The sequence below is a fragment of the Nannobrachium achirus genome (assembly GCF_963921795.1).
Source record: "Nannobrachium achirus genome assembly, chromosome: 15".
Lineage (NCBI taxonomy): Eukaryota > Metazoa > Chordata > Actinopteri > Myctophiformes > Myctophidae > Nannobrachium > Nannobrachium achirus.
In genome coordinates this window covers 21,471,366-21,494,037 of record NC_137822.1, presented here as the reverse complement: position 1 = coordinate 21,494,037, position 22,672 = coordinate 21,471,366, and the positions used below count along the sequence as shown (strand labels likewise).

Below are 22,672 nucleotides of genomic sequence, written 5' to 3'. Positions count from 1 at the left end.
AATGTTGACCACTTGCATTGTTGTTATCTGTCAAGTATGCTTAATGTTGCTTAAAGGAGAACATTTATGAATAAGCATTTTTATACTCTTGTTAGAAAATGTTTTATTGAGAAACAGCTTTTTCTAAACTATACAATGTTTATTAACTTCCCGTGTATGTAGCATTATGGTCTTATGCCTACTGTATGTATATACTGTATGTATGTACATACATAATATGTAATCTACAGTATATGAACAGTATTTGTGTGTGCCCCACTTGTCTTCATTATGATTATGAGAATAAATACACCCTCTGCCAGCAAAGAAACTAGACAACTGTGATAAGACATGATTATGTTTGTGATTGTCTTCACCAGTCATGAAAACGACTTTGTTACATGCAGTTAAAGGCATTTCAAATACAAATTAGACTGAAAAGCTTGTGCATGATTCAAAGTATGTTCTTTGTGTAGCTCAATATTTCACTGATTTAAGTGTTTCCAGGGGCTCAGATTACTAATGCGAATTGTTTATTTACGGCAGGAGGAGCCAGAGTACAGTTTGTTGATTCTCTGATGTCTCTGAAGCACTAATGGGCTAAGCAAGTGGCAAGATGTGGGCAGAACCATACTAGAAATAAGCAAACAATGGCAAACATGTTAAAGGTCTCTCGGTTAGGACCTGCAGGGAAGCATGTAAAAGTGAATGCGTAAACAAGTAAAGCATAACACTTCTGTCCTCCTAAGCGTAGCCGCCCATCCTCTGCCTGCCTGAATCAGACACAGTTTACAGTATGACACTTAGATCCTACGGAAGCCACTCAAACAGCTCCATAGACGTGGCATGGTGTGTTATTTTCCACTGTAACATCAAATATCAGAATTGCTCAATAAAGATAAATGTTCTTCCTACTACAATATATGATAGTCGAGTACCATTTTGTCTTCTTGTGACGAGGCAACAGATTAATGCATTGCTACATTTACGGAGTGCTCACAACAAGGATTCTTCGCCAAGGTGCAAATTCCTCGGTTTCTTGTGGAGGCAGGAGTGATGCAGAAGTCAAATGACCTGGTGAGAGTGAGACAACAAAAGCACAAATTGTGAAATAAGTGTGAAACAATTTCTTTTTCAAACATACCTTTTGAAACCTTATGGTCTAGCTTCAACTGTTTAACTAGTTATTATGACATCTCCATAATTCCATAATTTTTGGCTTACAGCGTTAGTGTGAACTTATGACAGTGACAAGGATGGCTCTTCAGGAGACAAAGGTTCCACTAAATGTATTTTTAACCACTTAAGACCTTCAACACACTTAGTAAAATGGACCTGTGTTGCAATTGTACTGGTTCTGGTTTCGTTCTAGACCACATATCTTCACCAGAAATAGCAGATCTACAAGCTTCCTCTTGTAGATCAGGTACTTCTGGCAAATGTTCCCCCCAGAATAGGGATGCTGGGGTTTAGCTGGTTAATCACTTAAGCCCTTTTTTTGTTCTGTTTTCAACAAATATTCAAAATGTTTGAAAAATCACATTTTTTTTATATTTTTGAAAATATTTTCCTAAAATGATGTGCAAAAAAATAGAGATGCCCAGGGATAAGGAGTGGTTACATTTTAAAAATGTCATTCAATGATTCAATGAGTCTCACCTTTCTCTTTTACTCTGTGCCTCAAAGTGCTCTGGTCTCTGCCTCAATCTTTCTCTCTCCGTGCAAACTGTCTGTGTCGACCGGGGCCACAGTCTGTCTCACTGCAATCTCGGGGCCTCCACCATAGATGCTCAACAAATATTGCCACGTCTCCTCTGAGATCTGACCATAGTCAGCACCTATGTGCCAAAACAAACATAAATACCCATAAATAAGTGACTCCCTGAGTCAGTAGGACCCTTATTTTAAACAATCCCTTATTGTAAGACATAGTATACTTGCACTAATGTATGTATACAACTTTTATTATTACACATCCTATTTATCCGGCTACTGAATTATTGTAAGTACCAGAGGTTTTTACCCTTACCATCTTTCTTCTTAACCATTACTATTCTAATCATTATCTTTTATATCCAGTATTATAATTAATAATTATTCATTAATTTGTCAATCATTATTATCATACTGTATATTATATTGTAATAGTTGTTAGCACTGTCTGTGGAACCTGATGCCAAACCAATGACAAATATTGAAGTCTTTTGAATCTTAAATCGTTACAGTCTTTTCAACAGTATTGTAACATTACTGACAGTCACCTTGTTTGAGCTGTATGTGGCCTCCTTTCATAACACCAATCTTACTGTTGTCAATGGGACCAGGTGGCTCTAAGAAAGAAAGATGACAAATATTATGTATGCTTTGACAGGAAGCAAATTTACTTTTAGGCAATAGTACTTTAAACGCATAAGTCTGATTTAGTCCAGTCCACACAAATGATACGTAAAGCAACACATTGCAACAAGTAGCAACTTGCAACCACTTCCGACATGCAATGGGGCAATTCAAACCGCTGCAATTTCTCCCTGCAACGGTTTTGTTGCATTGCGAATCAATGGTGTGAACCAGGCTAAACGCCTGGGTGTAACACAAACCTTTAAACACAAGTTGGCTCTGTACATGGACAGCTTTTTTCCGTCTACACCAAATCTTTTCGACAAAGATAAGACTATCTATAAGCTCACAGCGTGTCTGTAGATGTGCTCTTTTTGGCTTATGTTATACAGTGTGCCCCAAAATAGGGTTCTGAGGTTCAAGTGGTTATTAATGTAGCTGTGCAGTCATACCATTGTCTTTGCCCTTAACAAAGCTCTCCCACTCTCTGAACCACTGCATGCTGATACACAGGATGACGGTGGGTGCTTCTTCAGCCTGGAACTCTTTATTTAGCTAAAACAATGAGACAAGAGCATACGATCACAACAAAATTCAACGGATAGGTACACACATGCATCCATAATTCCTTAAAACAGGCATTACTACTACCTTGATGAAAGTGTCGATTTCCACCTTTCTGCGTTTTACCAGAGCTTCAATCTCCACCTGGCAGATGGCACACATGTACAGATGGTTCACAGCTGGACCACCTCCAAAGCTGCACAAAGATACAGGAGATAAGATAGACCTGTGGTCCTCAACTATTTTCATTTCAACAACCCCAGTCTGATATGCATTAGGACACGGACCCCCATTTGATACAAATGTTTTGATTTTATTATCGTCTCTGGGAATCCTGGAGATCAGCTATTTTCACACGACACAGCCACATGATGTTGTACAACAAAATATTAATTACGTGGTTAACATAGTAAGGTGCCAGCTGCTCACCTGTTGTAAAGATACTCCCACACGTTCTGTGGCAGAATGACCACCAGGTCGTCTATGTATTGATATTTATTAGGTGGGATCCCTGTGCAGAGATAAAAGCAGAGCTTAACTGTCATGTGCGCAACAGACTGAGGAACGCTCCAATATTGTCTATGTACAGTAACTACCTAGGCCTACTCACCAAACTGGAAACCTGTGTAGTGTACACCTTTAAAACCTTTATTCTTCCTAATTTCTTATTATCTCTCTCTTGTAATTTCACCCCACTCCTTTATACTGGTGTAAACATGTGATAATAAAGTTGAGTTTGATGTGCATGAGACTGTGTTTTGTAATGTGTGATTCTGCGTTCGGCAAACAAAAGCTACACAAAGACCAAGTGTGATCAGCTACATTTCTACAGGGTCACTGTTGAAAGCGTTGCTCAAGCTACATCGCATAAAGTAAAAGAATATATTCAACAAGGAACTACATTAGTTAGTCTATTAGTTTTAGATTAATTTACAGATTGGAGTGGTAACTGTGGAGTGAGAGAAGGGACGGGAAGTGGTGAAACAAAAAATTGTTTGACGCCCGCACAGCGTCGTTAGAGGGCTAAAAGGTTGTTGTTGTTGGTTCAACTATTTTGTAGCATGTCAAAACCACTTAGCAACAAATGTCGGATATCGATGTCAATGGCTTCCATTTACAATGTGTAGCCTATCAATTTGCCGCCACTAGTGGCAAATACAGTGTCAGGAAACATGATCGTAACACTTAAGCTAGTTGCACATTGCTGCGTTTTTTAGGCCGAATATAGGAGCGAATTTCGGAGCACGTACATAAAGAAATCAACCTCACGTTGCGTCAAACATGTTTGCACACTGCCGCCCGTAACGTTTCTATTTTCGGACCACTGGGACCACAAAAAAAACACAGCAGTGTGCAACCAGCTTTAGTTTGACTTCAGAGCTTATGACAGCGCTAACCTCCATGGTGACAGAGAAACGTGTGGTTGCTGATGGGTCCTGGTTCTGTGAAGGTGTTGAACTTATTGAGCCATTCTCTGGAAATGTAAAACTGAAGTAGGCTGTGCTCTTTCATGTTGGCTAGCGCCACCACCTTCTGTCTCTCCCGAACCGATTCTTCACTGCTCTTCCTGCACACACCGTGAGGAAATATGTATACACCATAATCAGCGATACTTATTACAGATACAACATTATATGAGTGATCATTATTGTAGGACTGTGCATGGCTCACCTATAGAACAATACATAGGCCTCTGCATTCTGCACAACTGTTTCATGGACTTCCGTTACGTATTGGTCATCAAACTCATACCACTGACCATTAATCACATTCTGACAGTACGCTATGTAATGCCCACCTGAAACACCAGAAACAGAGAGATGAGAAGTGAGATACAGTATAACAAGCAGAAGGAAGGAGCCTGATTTATGCAATGTCTTACAGCAGTGTCAACAACAGTGCCAAAAATAGCAGATCTACAAGCTTGCTTACATATTTGGTGCACAACGACTTTATACAACACCGTTTGACAAAGTATAAATCAGACTTAAGGCTTACCAATGAAATGTAACAAGCGATTCAATAATCACTCTTGATAAATAAGAAAGAGGGAGACCTTTTTTTATTCCTTTTTTACTAAACAATCTAATTTCTGACAATAATTCTTCATTTTCTGACTATAATTCTTCACTAAAGAGAAAGGCTTTACGGTGTGTGTTTATCAAGACGAGTTGAGTCATACTTCCTGCAGTGCCATGGTGACATATGACTGACAGCAGATCATATGTGGTGATTTGGGAGGGACTTTCTTTAGCTAAGAAAGGTCGCAGGTCAAGGCCCTCCAATGGGAATGAGACGTGGCTGCTGATTTTGAAGGAATACATGACCTCGTGGCGAAAGCGCTTCAGGTGAATGCACAGAATCTAGATCATTAAGGGAACAAAAGCAAACAGATGCTTCATGTTAATTTCATTGTAGTAAAACTGCCATCTTCTACAAGATATATATGTATATATAATATATATATTTTTTTTTAATTATGGTTATTTACCTCAGGCAGTCGGAGTACTTTGCAATATTTTACACCATTTCTCAACCTGTACAGATGAAGATATTTGGAGACATTAGATTTGTTAATTGACACCAAAATGATGTTGCCATTCAAGATGTCAAGATGATGGATGATGTCTCTCCAACTTTTACATTAGGCCCAGTTCACCTCTGGGACAACCAGATCTTATTTTATTGTTGTTTGGGACAAGATCAACCCAATCCTTGTCCCAAACAACAATAAAATAAGATCTGGTTGTCCCAGATGTGAACTGGGGCTTTACGTTCAGTTGTAATCATTGTATTGTCCTCGTTAATGAGACAATACTCTTACAACTTTGCTCATCAATCACTTAGAAGTTTCCAGGTCTAAATGAATGTGACTGATATTCAGTTCAATCAATAGAAAAAAAAGTCATTTTGGGGGTGAACTACTCCTTTAACTCCAAAAACTGTACAACTGCAAGCAAATGGCCTGAAATAGACTTGTGTTCGCTGTGACATGCTGGACAAAGTGAACAATGTCCACTAAGCAATGCATTATTCCAATGTACTTACTTTTTACATCTTTCACAGCTGTACATGTTGTCCCCTGTAAAATGATGAATACATACAACTAATTATGAAACATTCCTTGAAATACACTTATTGAAAAACTACGGTGGAAATCTACACTCACTAACCTTTAAGTTCATCTGCAGCAAAGAAGGCTGCAAGGCAGTCCTCTAGATTCACTATGGGTCCCCAAAACCAGCTGGGGATGCAGGAAACTACAAACCTGCACACAGATAAACAGATGCAATCATTACAGCCATGAGATAAACAGATGCAATCATTACAGCCATGAGATGAACAGATGCAATCATTACATCCATGAGATAAATCGATGTAATCATTATACCCATGAAATAAAGCGATGTAATCATTACACCAATAAGGAAATGTAAACATTTCACAATAAGGACTTCACAACATCCTGTTGCTGACATGTCAACGTAACTTCTCACGATTGAATTTGTCAAAGACCCTCCTCAGGTATAAGAAAAGAACCATAGCATTGGTGTAGTCTATGTTGCTTTCAGCATATTCAGAGACAAGACAGAGAACCATTTCCAAGGATTTGACTTTGAGAACAACTGAACAAGAAGGTAAGACGTTGCACACTGCAATTATGTGGTTGAGACTTTACACTTTACCTTAGTCAACGGGTTATGGTTGATACAAACTACTAACCTAGAAGAAGACTGTCTATATTAGAGATTAGAATTGCACAGCCTCTATTTCCCCGCTTGTGTTTAATACCAAGACATTTATCATTACAGATGAACCAACCGGGGGAAGTTGAACAGTCCCGTAGAGAAACTGAAAGGACGAAGATTGAGCACCAGGTTTGTTATGTCTTGTATGTTATGGCCAAAAATGTAAATAGAAACCAAATCTAGAAGATCAACGGAAATCTAGACTATCAATTCAGCAGGTTGAGGATTTTATTTTTTTGTATTTAAATATGTGGGGGTTATTTGTTTTAGCAGAATGCAGCAATTACATTTATTTATAGAATATTTATTAAACAATTAAAAACACCCCCAAATGTTGTAGGTGGAGGCAACACCAGGTGTTGTGTCAGTGTCCTCAAAGCCATCACCTGACAAGGATGTGAAACTGCTTATAAAGGAAGAGGGTCTTTGTATGCCATGCACAAGATACACAAAAGGTAAGAGTGCTGATGATTCTGAAGCTGTGATAAAACGTGATTGCTCCAGTGTGCTCCATGACATTTCTGTACAACAGCTGATCCGACCAACTTCTCACTGACTCGGCACATCACTCCCATAGGATGCTTAGGGTACTAAGCTCTACCGTTATTTGGATTCATTCGTTCATTTGGATGCACTCAGCATGCATGCAGAGGACAAGCACCCAAATTAGATGGCCATTCATGTCGTGTGCATTAAATGAAATATGAATGAATCACTGGTTCATTGCCAAATTACTGCATTGTTGGAATACATTGGTTCCCCAATGAGCGTCATGTGTTAACTCTCATGTTTTTATCCTCCTCCTAGACTTTGTCCCTGTGTGTAAAGAAGCGTTTTCACTTAAACAGAAGGAGAGGGGCCACAGACTGTTCCAGAAGGAACCAGAAGCTCAACAGGTTGAAGAGGAAGGAGAGGGGCTATTCCAAATACAAGAGACTGTCCCATTAGAGGCTGTTGGGACCATGTTGACATTACTAACAGTGAAAAGTGACTACTATGCATGTATAGAGGACTGTGACACATCACAACCAACTAGAGGTGCTCCGCTCCTCTCTTTACACTGTTCTGAATCTGATACTGAAGACAGTGATGAGTGTGAGGATAGTTACTCATCTCTATTAGATTAATGTTATCTCCATAGACAGATACAAAACAGACAAGTACAAAACTATGGCCTCTTCAAGAAGAAATAAAAAAAAAGAAATCCTACAATAAGCATATATGCATTTATCAGAGCCAATGGCTCAGGGAATGAGCAGTTGTTGTGCTAAGGAAAAGATAACATATTCTGAAGAAGAAAGGAGAAATGTACGGTGGGGTTTGAGGGCCTTTTACCCATCTCTTAAGGGATGTTGATGGGTCGGAAATGCTTCAAATGGATAATGATGGAAATACCTCATAAACTGTTGTGACTCTATGCACTCTATGGACGCTGCCTGTCGTGTTTGTTCTGATCTAATTTTAGATTTTAGTTTTTTTTTGTTAATGAAAAAACAATAAACATATTGATAAAATAAAATAAAAGTAGGACAACCACTAACTTGCGTATGGAGTCCATGATGTAGGTGATCCAGCCCTGGGAGCCGTAGATATCTGGAGAGATGCCCGTCTTGGCTGGAAGGTTCTGGTGGATGGAGGCGTGGAGTTTGGCCAGATCCTCTTTACCGGGAATGGGTAGGGACAGGTCCTGGAACGTCTCCACCGTGTTGGAGACCTAGCGGACAACATGAGAATTATTAGCCTACTTAACATACTGCACAGGTGTGTCTGTCACATGACATGTCGGTAGGGGTGGGCGATATGGAAACATGCAGCTCGCAGCGCGGCACCAAGTGCCGTGCTGTGAGCTTGTAGATCTTCTGTTTTTCAATAGATAAAGTAATTAAGGCCCCTCCACCTTTGGCCCTTGTGACACCCCTGTGTACATGACTTGTTGCAATGCGAAGTGGTAAACATTTCAACACGTTCTATCTGCTACCCTTTCTCAACAGATTTCTGAGCACAGAAAAGTGACATTTGGTCAAAGACAAATACCATTATGAACTCATTGCACAAATAAGCATGGTACATGTAAAATAAATTAGAGATATTTGCAATACTTTGCATTATTATTCATTAAAATGTCCATAACTAAACAAAAGATAAAGTAGCATATAGGCTATATGTTTCATATATTATGCATTTGGTGCAGAGGAATGGAACGGAATCACATTGTATATCATAATTCCAGATCACACCTGTTCTGACTTTACTTTGTGCCGAATAGTTCAAACAAAATGTTCACTTCAATACACACAATAATTTAATATTTCAATGACCATGTAAGCAAGATACATTTTCAATTAATGAATAATGACATAGAAATATTTTTCAAATGACAACTGCAATTTATCAAACTAATTACAATGTTCCATGTTGAGCATCTTGTATTGTAGTATGAGTCTGCATATATTTTCTTTTAGACAGAATTCATAAGCACTAAGCAGCTCCCCCTGCTGTTGACAAGCAGACACTGAAGCAAAGCTCAACCTGCCACAGGGCAGGCAAGAGACACTGAAGCATACCTCATGGCTGTGGCTGTCACAGGTCAAACCACACCCTGTCAGGGCGCAGACAGATACAGTATGCAGTGTTCCAGCGTCGTAACGCCCATACAGTCCCATGTTAACTCTTTTACCGCTTTGGACGTTCCCGTTTCGCCCCATTTTTCACGGCGGCGCGATGCCAATTGTACGTTCTTTGGCTCGTTCTTTTGTACCTTGTTTTGATGTCTGTAAACTGATGAGGGGTCGCACGGGTGTCTACCGTTAACACATCTCCCGTAAAAGTGCTCTCAAAAACCCACTGGACGTTAGCATCAATGGAGTAACAAAACGCTTCCTTGTTATTTTCTCTGGGTCTATTGCTCTGTAGCGATGCAGTGGCCTGGACGGATGGGAGCCGACCGCGGCCATTTCACATTAATTCTTAGATCTTTGTCTATAACCTCGCAAAGGTAAGCTGCTTTTGCTGGCACAAGACCCAATAAATAAATAATAACATCTGGCAGTAAAACTGTTAAGGGGAAATAATGGAAATGGCGTTGCAACAATGACCGAAACGGCATTGAGACGTTGCAGGGTCGTGTGCAGTGTGCAGAAAGCTTTGTCAACCTTTGTTGACACTCCCATTAGCCGCTCAGGTGTCAAAGTTCAAAGGAACGCCTGGAAATGCTGCTATAGGCAGCGTCATTCCAATCGTAATGAGCCTAATGTGTGGCCGTGACCTCACAGGGCAGAGACACACTGATGCGAAACTCACCCTATCACAGGTCAGACATTGGACCAGGCTGAGGATGGAGCCATCAAATATGTCAGAGATCACACTGCGGTAACGAGACTGTTTCTTCTTCCTGGACGTCGGCAGCAACTGAGCTGAAGAGAACATGTACCAAAGGGATGGTTATGAACATACCATATTATCATTAATACCACGTAATGGTCCCAGTGGGAAATGTCTGTGAGCATTGAGCAATGCAAAACATGTGTATCCAAAAGGCCCCCTGGTACAGTTCCTGCCCGCGGAAGCTTGTGATGGGCTGCACCGGAGGTAGGGAGCGCTCCGCTGTGTTCACTTGGACCGCACGGAGGTGACTAAAAGTCGGGGGGACAAAGATTTACCATTCTGGTCCCCTGGTTTACGACCTCTAACGGCACTGAGTCGGCTCATGCGACCTTCGTAAAGACTGACATGGTGACTTGCCCGCTACCGCTCCTCTGTCATCTACAGCGAAAACAATCGCTCCTTTACAAGAACCATACTAAACCAGGGTGCTTTTAGGATTCACGCATACAAAACTAAGCTCTTGGTGTCACCGTGAACCTTGTAAGATGAATAACGAAAACAACCAACCTACAAACTCACTCAGAGTTGTATTGTGAGCTTGCAGAACTGCTATTTTCACAATGTAATGGCCTAGAAGTGGTTCGATATTAAGGCACTACACAATTATACAAATAGCAGATCTACAAGCTCACAGCTGCAAGCTTGTAGATCTGCTATTTTTGGAAAATCGTGAACATTTGTGCAAGTCTTTCAATATTTTTGACCCCATTCTATAAATGTCTTCTAAATCCTTCTTCTAAATCAGGGGTTCTCAAACTTTATCATGTCAAGGACCCCAAAGATTACATGTATTTAGCCGTGGACCCCCATCTCAAAATATGTTGCTCCAGGGACCAACCAGAAGCAAATATTTGAGTTACAAATGTTTGCTTTTATAAATTCAAAGACTTGGCACTCGGTGCCGTGCTGTGACCTTGTATATCTTCTATTTTTCCATAGTTGAAGCATTAAATAATTCTAGGCCTAAATGAGGTAAGTGAGTCTATGAAATCTCCACACCTTTTTTAAAGACATAGGCTGGGCCTGCAGAGCGCAGGGGGCTGGACCGCGGTGGACTGGAGGACAGCTTGGGGTGAAGATCCTGAATGGTTCGAACTGGACTGCAGGGGCGGGACGGGGTCTGGGCCATCGATGCTTCATTGTCTGGTACTAAAATACAGAAACAATATAGTGATGCAAATGACCCGCATGCTAAGATATAGTACTAACACATGCTAAAATGTCCTGTGGATCTTGGGATCCATCATTAAATATTTAAGAGATAATGTCCATTATAGTTGGCAGGCATGCTTTTCAAAAGGTTCTCCTATATTATTATTTTATTATTAGAGACACATGAATGAGCCTCTAGTCTTCCTGGGGTCCTGCAATAAAGCAAATACAATACAGATGTACAAAAAAATACAAATTTAAATGAATTTAAAATGAATACAAAAAACAAATTAACATTATTAGATAAAATTCCAGTTCAGTCAAAAGAAACAAATACACAAAGAAGTTACATATTGGCACAATATCTCTTGATATGTTTTTTGAGTATGGATTGTAGATAGGATGTTTTTCGGCAGAGCATTCCAAAGTTCTATTGACCTATAATACCAGTAAGTTTGCGAAAGTTAGATTTTGGTGCATTTTTTGTTCTTATTTTACCAGAAGTATTACCTAAAGTGTTGTTGTTGTTGCTCTGTCCTTGCGCTGCACTCTGTGTCTGGTTGTTTCCTTGGAGCGGAGTCAGCTCCTCTGCAGGGCTCTCGGGGGTGCGTCCCTCGGCTGCCGTGTCCACGTCTGCATCCTCGTCCATCTCCTGAGAGCCCCCGCGGAGCGGGGAGCCAGACACCTTCCTCTCCTTCAGCCTCTCCTTCTCCGAGATCAACCCCCCAGGGCTCAGAGCGGGTATCCCCCCCGCTGGGACTCCCCTGACCGCATCACATCCGTCCTGAAATTAGGCTTGTCACAATTATTACATATTCGTCTAACAGCTATTAATTGACATAATTGCATTATTTGACATTTGTGTGAGCTTGTAGATCGGCTATTTCCACTATCAATGTTCTTTTTTAAGTACGCAGTTGTCAAATATTGACAGTAATGTGTCATATCTGCCATGTGCAACTTCAAAGCCTACAAACCTAACAGAAATGCTATGCCCCTCCCCTTGGCAAGCAGGAAGTTATTCTAAACTAGCATTGGACAAAAGCTTTTTGGGAGGGGCATAGCTACTGGCTAATGGACCAATCCCCAATCACATACACACCCATTGTAACTGTTACAATGGGTGTGTATGTGATTGGGGATTGGTCCATTGTCAATGATAAAAACACAATTGAATCGTTAATCGCAATTATTTGAGTGACAATTAATCGTCATGTAAAATTTCATAATCATGACAGCCCTACCTGCAATAGAAGCTCCGATTCCCCTGCGCCTCCTCCTCCTCCTCCTCCCTCCCCCCGGTCACTGCTGGACCCTGAATCACATGACAAGAACTCGTCCTCGGACGGGGAGTGGTCTCCGTCCCTCCTCTCGTCTCCATCGCTTCCCTCGCAACCCGCAGCACACTCTGCCAGAGGCTCCTTCAGTTCCTCGTGGAGCTGATCCATCAGGCAACGCAGGAACTCCTGGGTGTCCTGTCCCACCACACAGACAGAGGGAGAAGGTCTGCTTGTTGCTGCTCATAACAAGGAAGACAGCCTCGGGTGGTGAAATAATGAGCACTGCGTGCGGAGGCAGTAGATGAAAAGATTTTTTTTTTTTCGTGAATATGTAATAGAATGATATGCACACTTGCCAATTTCAAAATTAGAAGATGGAGGGAGAAATGTGATTTAGAAGGTATTTTTCTTTCTGGCAGAAATTCCTTGGCAGCAGACGAAGAACCATTAAATATGCCCTCTACAGGAAGGCCCAATTATGTTTAAAACCTTAACATTTTACACAACAATCAATGCAAAACAAAGCTAGGACTAAAAGAGATTTTAATCAAGACTTAAAACAAAATGTTTGGATGACAATATCAACTGCCAACAGAAATCAATAACAAAAACAATGGGGTCTTCTTACTATTAAGTAAGAGGCACTCGTACATCAGGCGTTGGGTATTAAAGTGTGGATGGTTGTTGAGCTCTGGTGTGATGTCGGTTGTTGTTGGGACCCTACCTGCTGGGCATAGCCACGAAACATGGGGTTGACCAGTTTGATGCCATGAGACAGGCTAGTAGGGACCACATAGCTGGGCCTGGGATGAGGGCAAACACAGAAGGGTTGAATGAAAGGCCATTGTGAATTATATTTCATAATATGGGCAAATTGGAATTCCCCAATAATGCCTTACAGGTTCTCCAGCATATAATGAAGATAACTCACTGCTACGCTAGGTTTTGACTAGCAACATATTGTCAAATACATTTTGTTCCTAATAACAGGTAATTGTGTTTGTCTGATTCTAGAGCTTTAATCTTTTCAAACACAAAACTGTTTTTAAACCAAATAATATCACTTACACCAGCACTAACTTTAAACCCTATAATAGAGGGAAAAAGCCAATCACATTGTAAGCTTGTAAATCTACTATCTATGTCAAATGTAGCCCATTTTGGCCAAATGTTCACATAATAGGCATGCTAGGGTTCATGTGGTCAAATCTAAAATCAACATGTTCCGGTAACAGATTGATTTAATAGAAAAGAAAATGATATGATATTTTGACGACAATGTGTCTTACGTTCCATAAATGACTTACCGTTTTTTATGCCAGAGCTCAGAGATGAGTTTCTGGTAACTCTTACACAGAGCTGGTTTTTTATCTGTTCGGACTAGTCCACTACAGTCCAGGAAGAACTGAGTAAGAGGAGGACTAAAGGACAGAGAGATGGACAGTAGGACACAGTTCAAAGTAGAGAAAACTGACAGAAACAAACAAACATTTCCCATCATTTGGCTAAATATAATGAAGTACTATTCTCACCAATTGGACAGGGCTTGAAGGGCTGCATTCATATAACATGAGTTTCCAATATTTTTCATCCCCGTCAAGCCTAAAAAGAACAGGAAAAACAAACGGAAAGACAAATTTTCAATCCCAAAGCAAGATGCCAGGTGTTGATGTGATACAACTACTAGACAGATGGATTTGAAATAAATACTGTATATACAGTAGTATTTTGTCACCATGACCAGACCTCACAGAGAGTAAATTATAATTGTATTTGAAATAAGCCAGGTACCTATTCTTAGACTGCAGAGTAATCATATTTCTTAGAATATGATAGATATGGTGATATCATCATTCTGTACCGGTATATGAACATCCTTGGAGAGTCCTTGCCAATATCAAAGGAGCACTTTTGAATCGCCATTCTTCCCAGTGTTCTAATGTGAGGAGATCTTAGTGTGGCAAAAAATGTAATCTGTGCATTTCTCCGCAAAATTTGGAAACGTCTGGGTAAGAATCTACTATGTCAGCTGGCCGAAGAGAATGTGTGACCTCAAACTCCAAGAAGACCTTGTACAAATTGGGTCCTGATACCATTCAGGAACCAAGAACAAAGATCTAATACTACACAGGGTATGAACTATGAACCCACCCCGGGGTTTGATCTCATCCTCTTCCGACTCGGATCCTTCCTCTTCTGCCACAGCGATCGGTACTGCTTTTACTGGGTGAACAGTTGGTGGCGGCACTGCATCCTAGGAAAACATTTTGTCAGGTGTATAAATAGCAACATTTGAGCTAGCCAAAAACATAATTTCCCATTTTCCAAAACAAAACAAAAACAACCCACGAGATCAACAGAGAAAGAAAAATAAAGTGTAATGATGAGCAGATCTGACCAGTCACCTTCTTCAAGCGAAGGCGTACCTGCTCCATGGCTTTGCAATGGTGCGGCGTATTGGTGGCCGGCACCAGAGCTGGTCTCTGCTCCAGAAACACCTCCCTCTCACACACATAACACCAGATCCTGAACGTGGTCAGGTTCACGGTCAGGTTGTGCTTCTTAGCCTACACGCACACGCACACACACACACACACACACACACACACACACACACACACACACACACACACACACACACACACACACACACACATTTCAATACTTTGGAGGCAATTGCTTTCTGAGAAACAAATTTGAATGTTTGCCTCTTTCAATAAATGACTGTGGGTAAGAACATTTTACCTGTGCATGCAGGGTGCTGTGGTCACAGTACGATTCTCCACAACCAACATATGGGCAGTCATTCTGCATTACAGAAACAACACATTGCATGAGTTATATTTTCATATAAAAATAAAGCCCTGCACACTGTCTTCTTTGTAGGTCATGACTGAAAGTATAAGGTCGCGGGTACAAGCGGACAAAATGGGTTTCCTCAAACGGGTGGCTGGTATCTCCCTTAGAGATACAGTAATGTGAGAAGTTCAGTCACCCGAGAGAGACTTGGAGTAGAACCGCTGCTCCCAACGTAGAAAGGAGTCAGGTTTAGGTGGTTTGGGCATCTATGGATGCCCCCCCGAGCGCCTTCCTAGGAAGGTCCCCGATGCACGTCCCACTGGGAGAAGACCCTTTTTCAGACCAAAGACCAGATGGATGGATTATATCTCCAAACTGGCTTGGGAATGCCTCTCTATACTCCCGGAGGGAGTGGAGGAAGTTGCTTGATATAAGGAACTATGGAAATCTCAGTAGGAACTGTAACCCCGCGACCCGATTCTGGATAAGTGGTTGAAGATGGATGGATGGATGGATGATGCTCTCATTCATAACAACATGCAGTGAGGGCAACAGCAGGAAATGCTGAGCCGTAATATAGCAACTCTAAAAGTATATTTCCCCTTTTCCACTGTAAATATCTCCCCTTCCTTTGGCTTTTTTCTTTTTTTTTAATGCTTTTCCAATTTTTGAATGATGATGATATCCTATCTGTACTGTGTTCTATCCGTCTGTCTTTCAATGTTATATGAGATACATAAAGTGGTTCCTGTGTAAATACTGTAAGCCTAAAAGCTTCTATAGGATCTCCTTTTAGATGAATATGTACCAGTGATTGTACAGTCATGAAACTGTACTTTTCCTATGCAACCTTCTAATAAATTCTTCAATCAATCACTCAATTATTTTCACAAGATAGATAATTATAGCAGTCCCTAGACTCCCTACCTGTAGACAGGCCCATAGGTTTGGCCCCCCTGCTCCGCATGACTGACAGGTCCCCTACGAAAAAAGGCAGTGAACATTAGAATACCATTTTAACTGCTTCAACAATAATAGTGTGACACATTTTCTAAATGCAATCTCATTCCCAGTAGAAAAAGGTGAAAAGTAGAAAAGGTGAGGTAAATGTAAAACCCACCTTGGATTTCTGCAAGAGTTCCTCTTTGGTCACCTCCCCTATGGAATCCAGGTGGGGGCAGATATCTTGGTCAGCCATATTAATCCAGTCTCCTCAATTGGAGATCTAATGATAAAAAAATATATATAACTTGGTGTTATGGCAAGCTGTGGTAGCTAACACTAGCTAGCAGAGCTATCACTGTCCAGTGAATCATAATCAACACCCATGCAAGGACTTAATAGTATATAGGTATGATTGTTTTGGTCATCTTTGCTAATTAGCCATTACACCAAAATATGTTTCGCACTATTATAGAAACATCTCTACCTCTCCTCAGAAAATGTGACAGCTCTTCAAATTAAAAGGCCTTGTTTTCATAGCGAATGCTCGCTATGAAAAGGCTTTTCGAGCTTTAAGCGACGTCATTGTAACGACGGGTGCACATCAACCAAAATAAAATAAAAGGCAAGTAATGGTCTCGATGATATCAGGTATTGTTCATTCTTATAATAAACATGTTTGCGGCAGATTGACGGTACGGTAGATCCTGAGAAGCGGCTGACGCGATGACTCCCCCCGCCCCTTCAAAACACAGCAGTGGCGTCACAATCCCATCCTGTCGTGTCCCCAGTGGGTAATAACTAAGTACATTTACTGTACTTACTGTAGATAGATAGAAGATAGATAGATGCCTTTATTATCCCAAGGGGGAAATTCAGTTGTCCAGTTGTAGCATAGCAGTATACAGTATTTACAAAGTTACAGAGAAGTAAGACAAAAGATAGATAAGATAAAAAAAATAAAAATAAAAAAAGAGCAGTACGGTGCATCAATAGAGGGGGCGAATAATATATAAGTATATATACATAAAGTGACTACTACTGTACTGAATTTTGAGGTATTTGTACTTTACCTGAGTATAATTTCCAATTTCCAATACTTTTACTTCTACTCCACAACACCTCGGATTCAAATATTGTACTTTTACTCCAATACATATATTTTAAAACTTTTATTTACTACTAGTTACTTTGTATATTGATTATAAACATACAGTCATTAACCACTACATTTTGGCCATTTGAAAATAGCCGATCTGCTATTTTCAAAGGATTTTGTATACATTATAAAACTTGAAAGGGAAATGTTGAATACCAGACTTTTACTTGTAACAGAGTATTTCTACATAAGTAAAGCATAAGAATTAAGTAAAACATTTGAGTACTTTTTCCACCACTGGACTGGGACCAATTCGCTTCGCAGGTTGCATCCGGTCTGCGTACAGAGCGGATACGGAAATGGTGCGTGCTTTTAAGTGTGGGTGAATATTTCCGGATACAGTAGGCGGGCCCTAAACCGAATCATGCTGGTTAATTCGAGAATTCGGAACAGAAACGCGAGGTTTGACCCTAGCGCGCAGAAAATGGCAGATCTACAAGATCACAGCGCATCATGGACGCGATGCTCTGTGAGCTTGTAGGTCTGCTATGCATGGGCCTACGTCATCACCCTGCAAGCATCGCGATACTTTAAAGTTACCCAGGATCCCTTGCACGTTCTTTTCTATCTGAACCTTCAACATGGTAACGTTATTATTATTTTTATCCGTCTGCATCTGTGTTTTATCGACGTTTTTATATCAAATTGAGCGTAACTGTCCATGTAGTTCAATTAAACAATGTATTATAAGTCGATATGACTTGTTCACGTGTCGCGGTTTTGATAAAAACCCACTTTAAACTGCGATGTGTCGTAATGGTCACCAGTATACGACCGAGTCCAACCCGGTTGCTAGCTTCTAAGCTTGCTAACCAACACGTTTGTTGTTTTGTTTGTAATATTTAATTTAACCAACATTTGCATTGACGTTATGCATATCGGCACTTGTCTTAACATTAATGTTCTATTAAAATGGCTGTTATTATAGGCGTTTGCCGGGTTCCGCGTCCACACAGGCCGGGGCCACTCCATGACTCCAACCGTAATTTTAAGTTGGAACTCAACTACACGTGCATTCATTTTAAGATTAAAGTTATCCGGTAGGTCAGCTGAATGATTAGACATCTCAACTAGTAGCCGGTTCAATTAAATCGTATTCAACTGTCCATGGAAAATCAGAAATTGTCTCAAGACTATTGACAGTGGAGAGAGACCAAGCGTGTGTCCCCATGAAATGGGGGAAAACTAACCTGGAAGTGAAATCGATTTATTAATTCGACATCTTGAACAAGTATCGTTTACAACTTGAGTTGAATCATGTTAGTTTACAACTTGAGTTGTTAGATGGATGCCCTGCTGCCCTCAGCTCCACCTGAATCACCTGTGGTCATTTGCAATGATGTTTGACTATATTAACCTGAATCCTCCATGTGGATCAAACCATAGGAGCTTTTTAACCCTGAGCAAAGACTACACTAGTGATGTTCATAAGCATACTATTGATTTGCAATTGGATGTTTGATTACAGCAAATGGAAAACAATTTCTTTCTTTCTTTTTTAAACCATGAGCAATAGTCGTTCTCAAAGTGTAGGGTTGTGTATTTGTTTTCCTCATGTCAGTGCTGTTAAATTCTTATACATAATACTTAATTTTCATGATTTCATCTCTTTAGCCGAAGGGAAAGAAGGCGAAGGGGAAGAAGGTCGCACCGGCCCCTTCTGTGGCCAAGAAGCATGAAGTGAAGAAGGTGGTCAACCCTCTCTTTGAGAAGCGACCCAAGAACTTTGGCATTGGTAAGTAATATTTGATATCTTGTTGGGTGCAATCTAGGTGCAGATGATGTAAAGAATATTTGCTATCTTAAACATTAATGATGACAAACCACCAAGATCGCTGATGCACATGAGACTAAAAAGACTGCACAACAAGATATTATTGATAAAGGAACTAAATCATAATATTTCCCCATCCTTCCAGGTCAGGACATTCAACCAAAGCGTGACCTGACCCGCTTTGTCAAATGGCCCCGCTACATCCGCCTTCAGAGGCAGCGCGCCATCCTGTACAAGCGCCTGAAGGTCCCTCCTGCGATCAACCAGTTCACCCAAGCTCTGGACCGCCAGACAGGTTAGCTGCAAAACTAACTGTGGTGATGGTCTAGAAGTGTTGATCTCATTAACTTTTCAAACATTGACTGGAAAGATGCTGTTACTTTTTGGTCAGTTGTATTGGGTGTGATGTAAATTTCTTAACAACCTTGCAGCCTATTTTTAGGTTGTTGGTTGTAATACTGTGCAAATGATGTAAAAATATTTGCTATCTTATGTCAATGATGACAAACCACCAAGATCGCTGATGCACATGTGACTGACAAAACCTATATGAAGTAATGGATTTTCTGGCTACAAGCTCACGAAACACTTCAGCTTCTAGAGTAGCTATTTTTAAAATCTTTGTAAACATATTAACATTTTAATCTATAACATGCCCAAAATAGGGATGTCAGGGTTAAAGCGGATACATTCTTAAATTTGTGTTGTACCTTTTCTCCATAGCAACACAGTTGTTCAAGTTGGCCCACAAGTACAGACCAGAGACAAAGCAGGAGAAGAGGCAGAGGCTGCTGGCCCGTGCTGAGCAGAAGGCTGCAGGAAAGGGAGACACACCAACCAAGAGGCCTCCTGTCCTCCGTGCAGGTGAGATGCTGGAACTGAGACTACAAATTCAGAGGAATGATGCTACCTGCATACAATTCCATAACGTCAGGATGCATATGGACAGACTAGAAAACTTAAAATTGTTATTCTGTTTCTCTGAAACTCTGGAAATGCTTGTAAACTGTTTGCAAGCAAATCAATTGGTGGTTGATGCTGTTTACTAGGCTTCATGCTGCTTACTCTAGTCTTGCACTTTGTAAATCATTTGGATTAACCATATTTCACTCAGTAAGAGGTGGTCGTTTGCAATGATGTTTGAATTTCTTCACCTGAATCCTCCATGTGGATCAAATACAGGAGCTTTTTAACCCTGAGCAGAGACCACACTTTAATGGGCATAAGCAATAATAAGCATGCCGTTGCATACAATAAAAATAATCCTTTTTTTGATAAATTTGTAACAAATGCTTGTACATTTTTGGGAAGCAAGTCACTTCCACTAACGCAATATCTTTGAGTGGTGATTCATGCCGCTTAAGTCTTGCACTTAGTAAGTCACTCTGGATAAGAGTTATCTTCTAAAAACCTAATGACCTAATTGTAGGTGTGACGTGTAGACAATTTTTGGAGACCCAAAACTTTCAGTCATTTAGACCAAGTTAATCTTTTAATGCTTGGTGGTGCAGACGCACTGGTCAAATCCTCAAGTGTTGATTAGATCAATCTTAACTGACGGTTGCTAAAAGTGATGTCTGTCTGTCTGTCTGTCTGTCCCATAGGTGTGAACTCAGTCACAACTCTGGTGGAGAGCAAGAAGGCCCAGCTGGTGATCATCGCTCATGATGTGGATCCTATTGAGGTAAAAACGGATACACCTGTGTACCTAAAGTCATAATTCAGTGCAGCTTGGTCATTTGCAATGATGTTTGAATATATTCACCTGAATCCTCCATGTGGATCAAACTACAGGAGCTTTTTAACCCTGAGCAAAGACCATTGATTTGCAATTGGATGTTTGATTACAGCCCATTAACCTTAGAGAAAATATTGAACAGAACTACTGTTAATATTACTTAAATGTATATTGTTTTTTCTTTTTCTTTTTTCTTAGCTGGTTGTTTTCCTGCCAGCCCTGTGCCGCAAGATGGGTGTCCCATACTGCATAATCAAGGGCAAGGCTAGGTTGGGAAGGCTCGTGCACAGAAAGACCTGCACTTCAGTGGCTTTCACCCAGATCAACCCGTAAGTACAATTTTGCCACTCGTTATGTGCAAAAACAAACTAAAATGTAGTTCCTGACATGATAATTTAAAAAATTATACACAAAGGCATTAGTCAGTTCTCAGGGACTTAAAAATTAAAGTCGGTGTGGTGTGGACGGCCCGTTAGCTGGAAATATTGAGAAATTGTTAAGGAACTCCCACCATGGTTGCATGTTTTTTTTTTTACCCACACCATATTTCAGTTCAGAGGTGGTCATTTGCAATGATGTTTGAATTTCTTCACCTGAATCCTCCATGTGGATCAACTACAGGAGCTTTTTAACCCTGAGCAGAGACCACTCTAATGATGGGCATAAGTATACATGCATGCCATTAAAACATTCCTTCATTGTAATGTCCATATTGTATATACAGTATCTGTATGTTTTACAGACTGCAATGGGTTCCTGTCTGCTTTATGAAGCGATAGTATCTGCCATTAAATAATGGACCAACATTACCCAGAGGCCAAAATGCCTTGCATTAAGCATTGTTAGATGTGAGAAAAGCTCACAGAATGGCAGTATTATGTTGCTGGTTCTTGCTTTGAATGATTCTGGTGGGTTGATCCCACCGGAGTCTTAATGATCTTAATTGGTGTCTGTTGGTTTCAGTATTGTGAATGGACAAAAATCTAAAGCACTGGGACTTGTATACTCAAAAGGTTAAAATCACTTTAAATGTAAACACAAACTTATTGCTTTTGTTTCTTCACAGTGAGGACAAGGGGGCTCTTGCCAAGCTTGTGGAAGCCATCAAGACCAACTACAACGATAGATACGACGAGGTGAGATAACCATATTAAAGAATGTATTGACATTGGAGGTTATGGTTTGAAATGTGCTTGCAAAGATGTGTACTCACTGTACTGTAGTTCAGTGTCTAATTCAGTGAAGAGGTGGTCATTGCAATGATGTTTGAATTTCTTCACCTGAATCCTCCATGTGGATCAACATTGGAGCTTTTTAACCCTGAGCAGACCACACTAATGGGGCATAATTCATGCCAGTTATACATGTAATTAAAATGCTTCTTTAGATGCAGTGTCATTTTAAGCCATTTTATATGGATATGGTGGAATGACTAGTCAACCTTGAACCTGCTAAAAACTCTGTATATATCTGTTTTTCAGATTCGTCGTCATTGGGGTGGCAATATCCTGGGTCCCAAGTCGACCGCTCGAGTGACAAAGCTCGAGAAGGCCAAGGCCAAAGAACTGGCCACGAAACTTGGTTAAAGTTGAAATAAATGCCCATGAAAAATAATTAGTTGTATTGTCTTATGTTATATTGTTTTACAATGTTGGAATATTTACACTGTTTAACTGATATTTTGATTAAACGGATGTTTGAAATGACTGGTACCCAGATTATTTGTCCTATTGCTACTCTGCCTGAAACACTATCATTTGCAGTATCTTTGTCATGCACTACTACTATGAGGTCAACTAATTCCTCTTAAGTGAA

General features: G+C 40.4%; 2 protein-coding genes across 2 annotated transcripts; one reads left to right on the top strand and one right to left on the bottom strand.

The window, feature by feature from the left end:
* Positions 1 to 8: 8 nt before the first annotated feature.
* Positions 9 to 16,872, bottom strand: usp20 (ubiquitin specific peptidase 20). Its single transcript, XM_080742928.1, has 25 exons — positions 16,365 to 16,872; positions 16,172 to 16,225; positions 15,191 to 15,253; positions 14,851 to 15,012; positions 14,597 to 14,699; positions 13,978 to 14,047; positions 13,753 to 13,866; positions 13,165 to 13,248; positions 12,410 to 12,671; positions 11,676 to 11,949; positions 11,013 to 11,162; positions 9,930 to 10,042; positions 8,171 to 8,343; positions 6,054 to 6,148; positions 5,929 to 5,962; positions 5,372 to 5,417; positions 5,063 to 5,243; positions 4,552 to 4,678; positions 4,278 to 4,447; positions 3,310 to 3,391; positions 2,968 to 3,076; positions 2,769 to 2,871; positions 2,241 to 2,309; positions 1,639 to 1,817; positions 9 to 1,053 (listed from the first exon to the last, which is right to left on the bottom strand). Exons 1-24 carry the CDS (start codon positions 16,440 to 16,442, stop codon positions 1,660 to 1,662), a joined length of 2,874 nt encoding a protein of 957 aa, XP_080599054.1. The 5' UTR covers positions 16,443 to 16,872; the 3' UTR covers positions 9 to 1,053; positions 1,639 to 1,659.
* Positions 16,873 to 17,885: 1,013 nt separating this feature from the next.
* Positions 17,886 to 22,569, top strand: rpl7a (ribosomal protein L7a). The gene is made up of 8 exons (XM_080742600.1): positions 17,886 to 17,929; positions 18,960 to 19,080; positions 19,265 to 19,414; positions 19,843 to 19,983; positions 20,724 to 20,803; positions 21,056 to 21,186; positions 21,924 to 21,993; positions 22,339 to 22,569. Exons 1-8 carry the CDS (start codon positions 17,927 to 17,929, stop codon positions 22,441 to 22,443), a joined length of 801 nt encoding a protein of 266 aa, XP_080598726.1. The 5' UTR covers positions 17,886 to 17,926; the 3' UTR covers positions 22,444 to 22,569.
* The last annotated feature ends 103 nt before the right edge of the window (positions 22,570 to 22,672 follow it).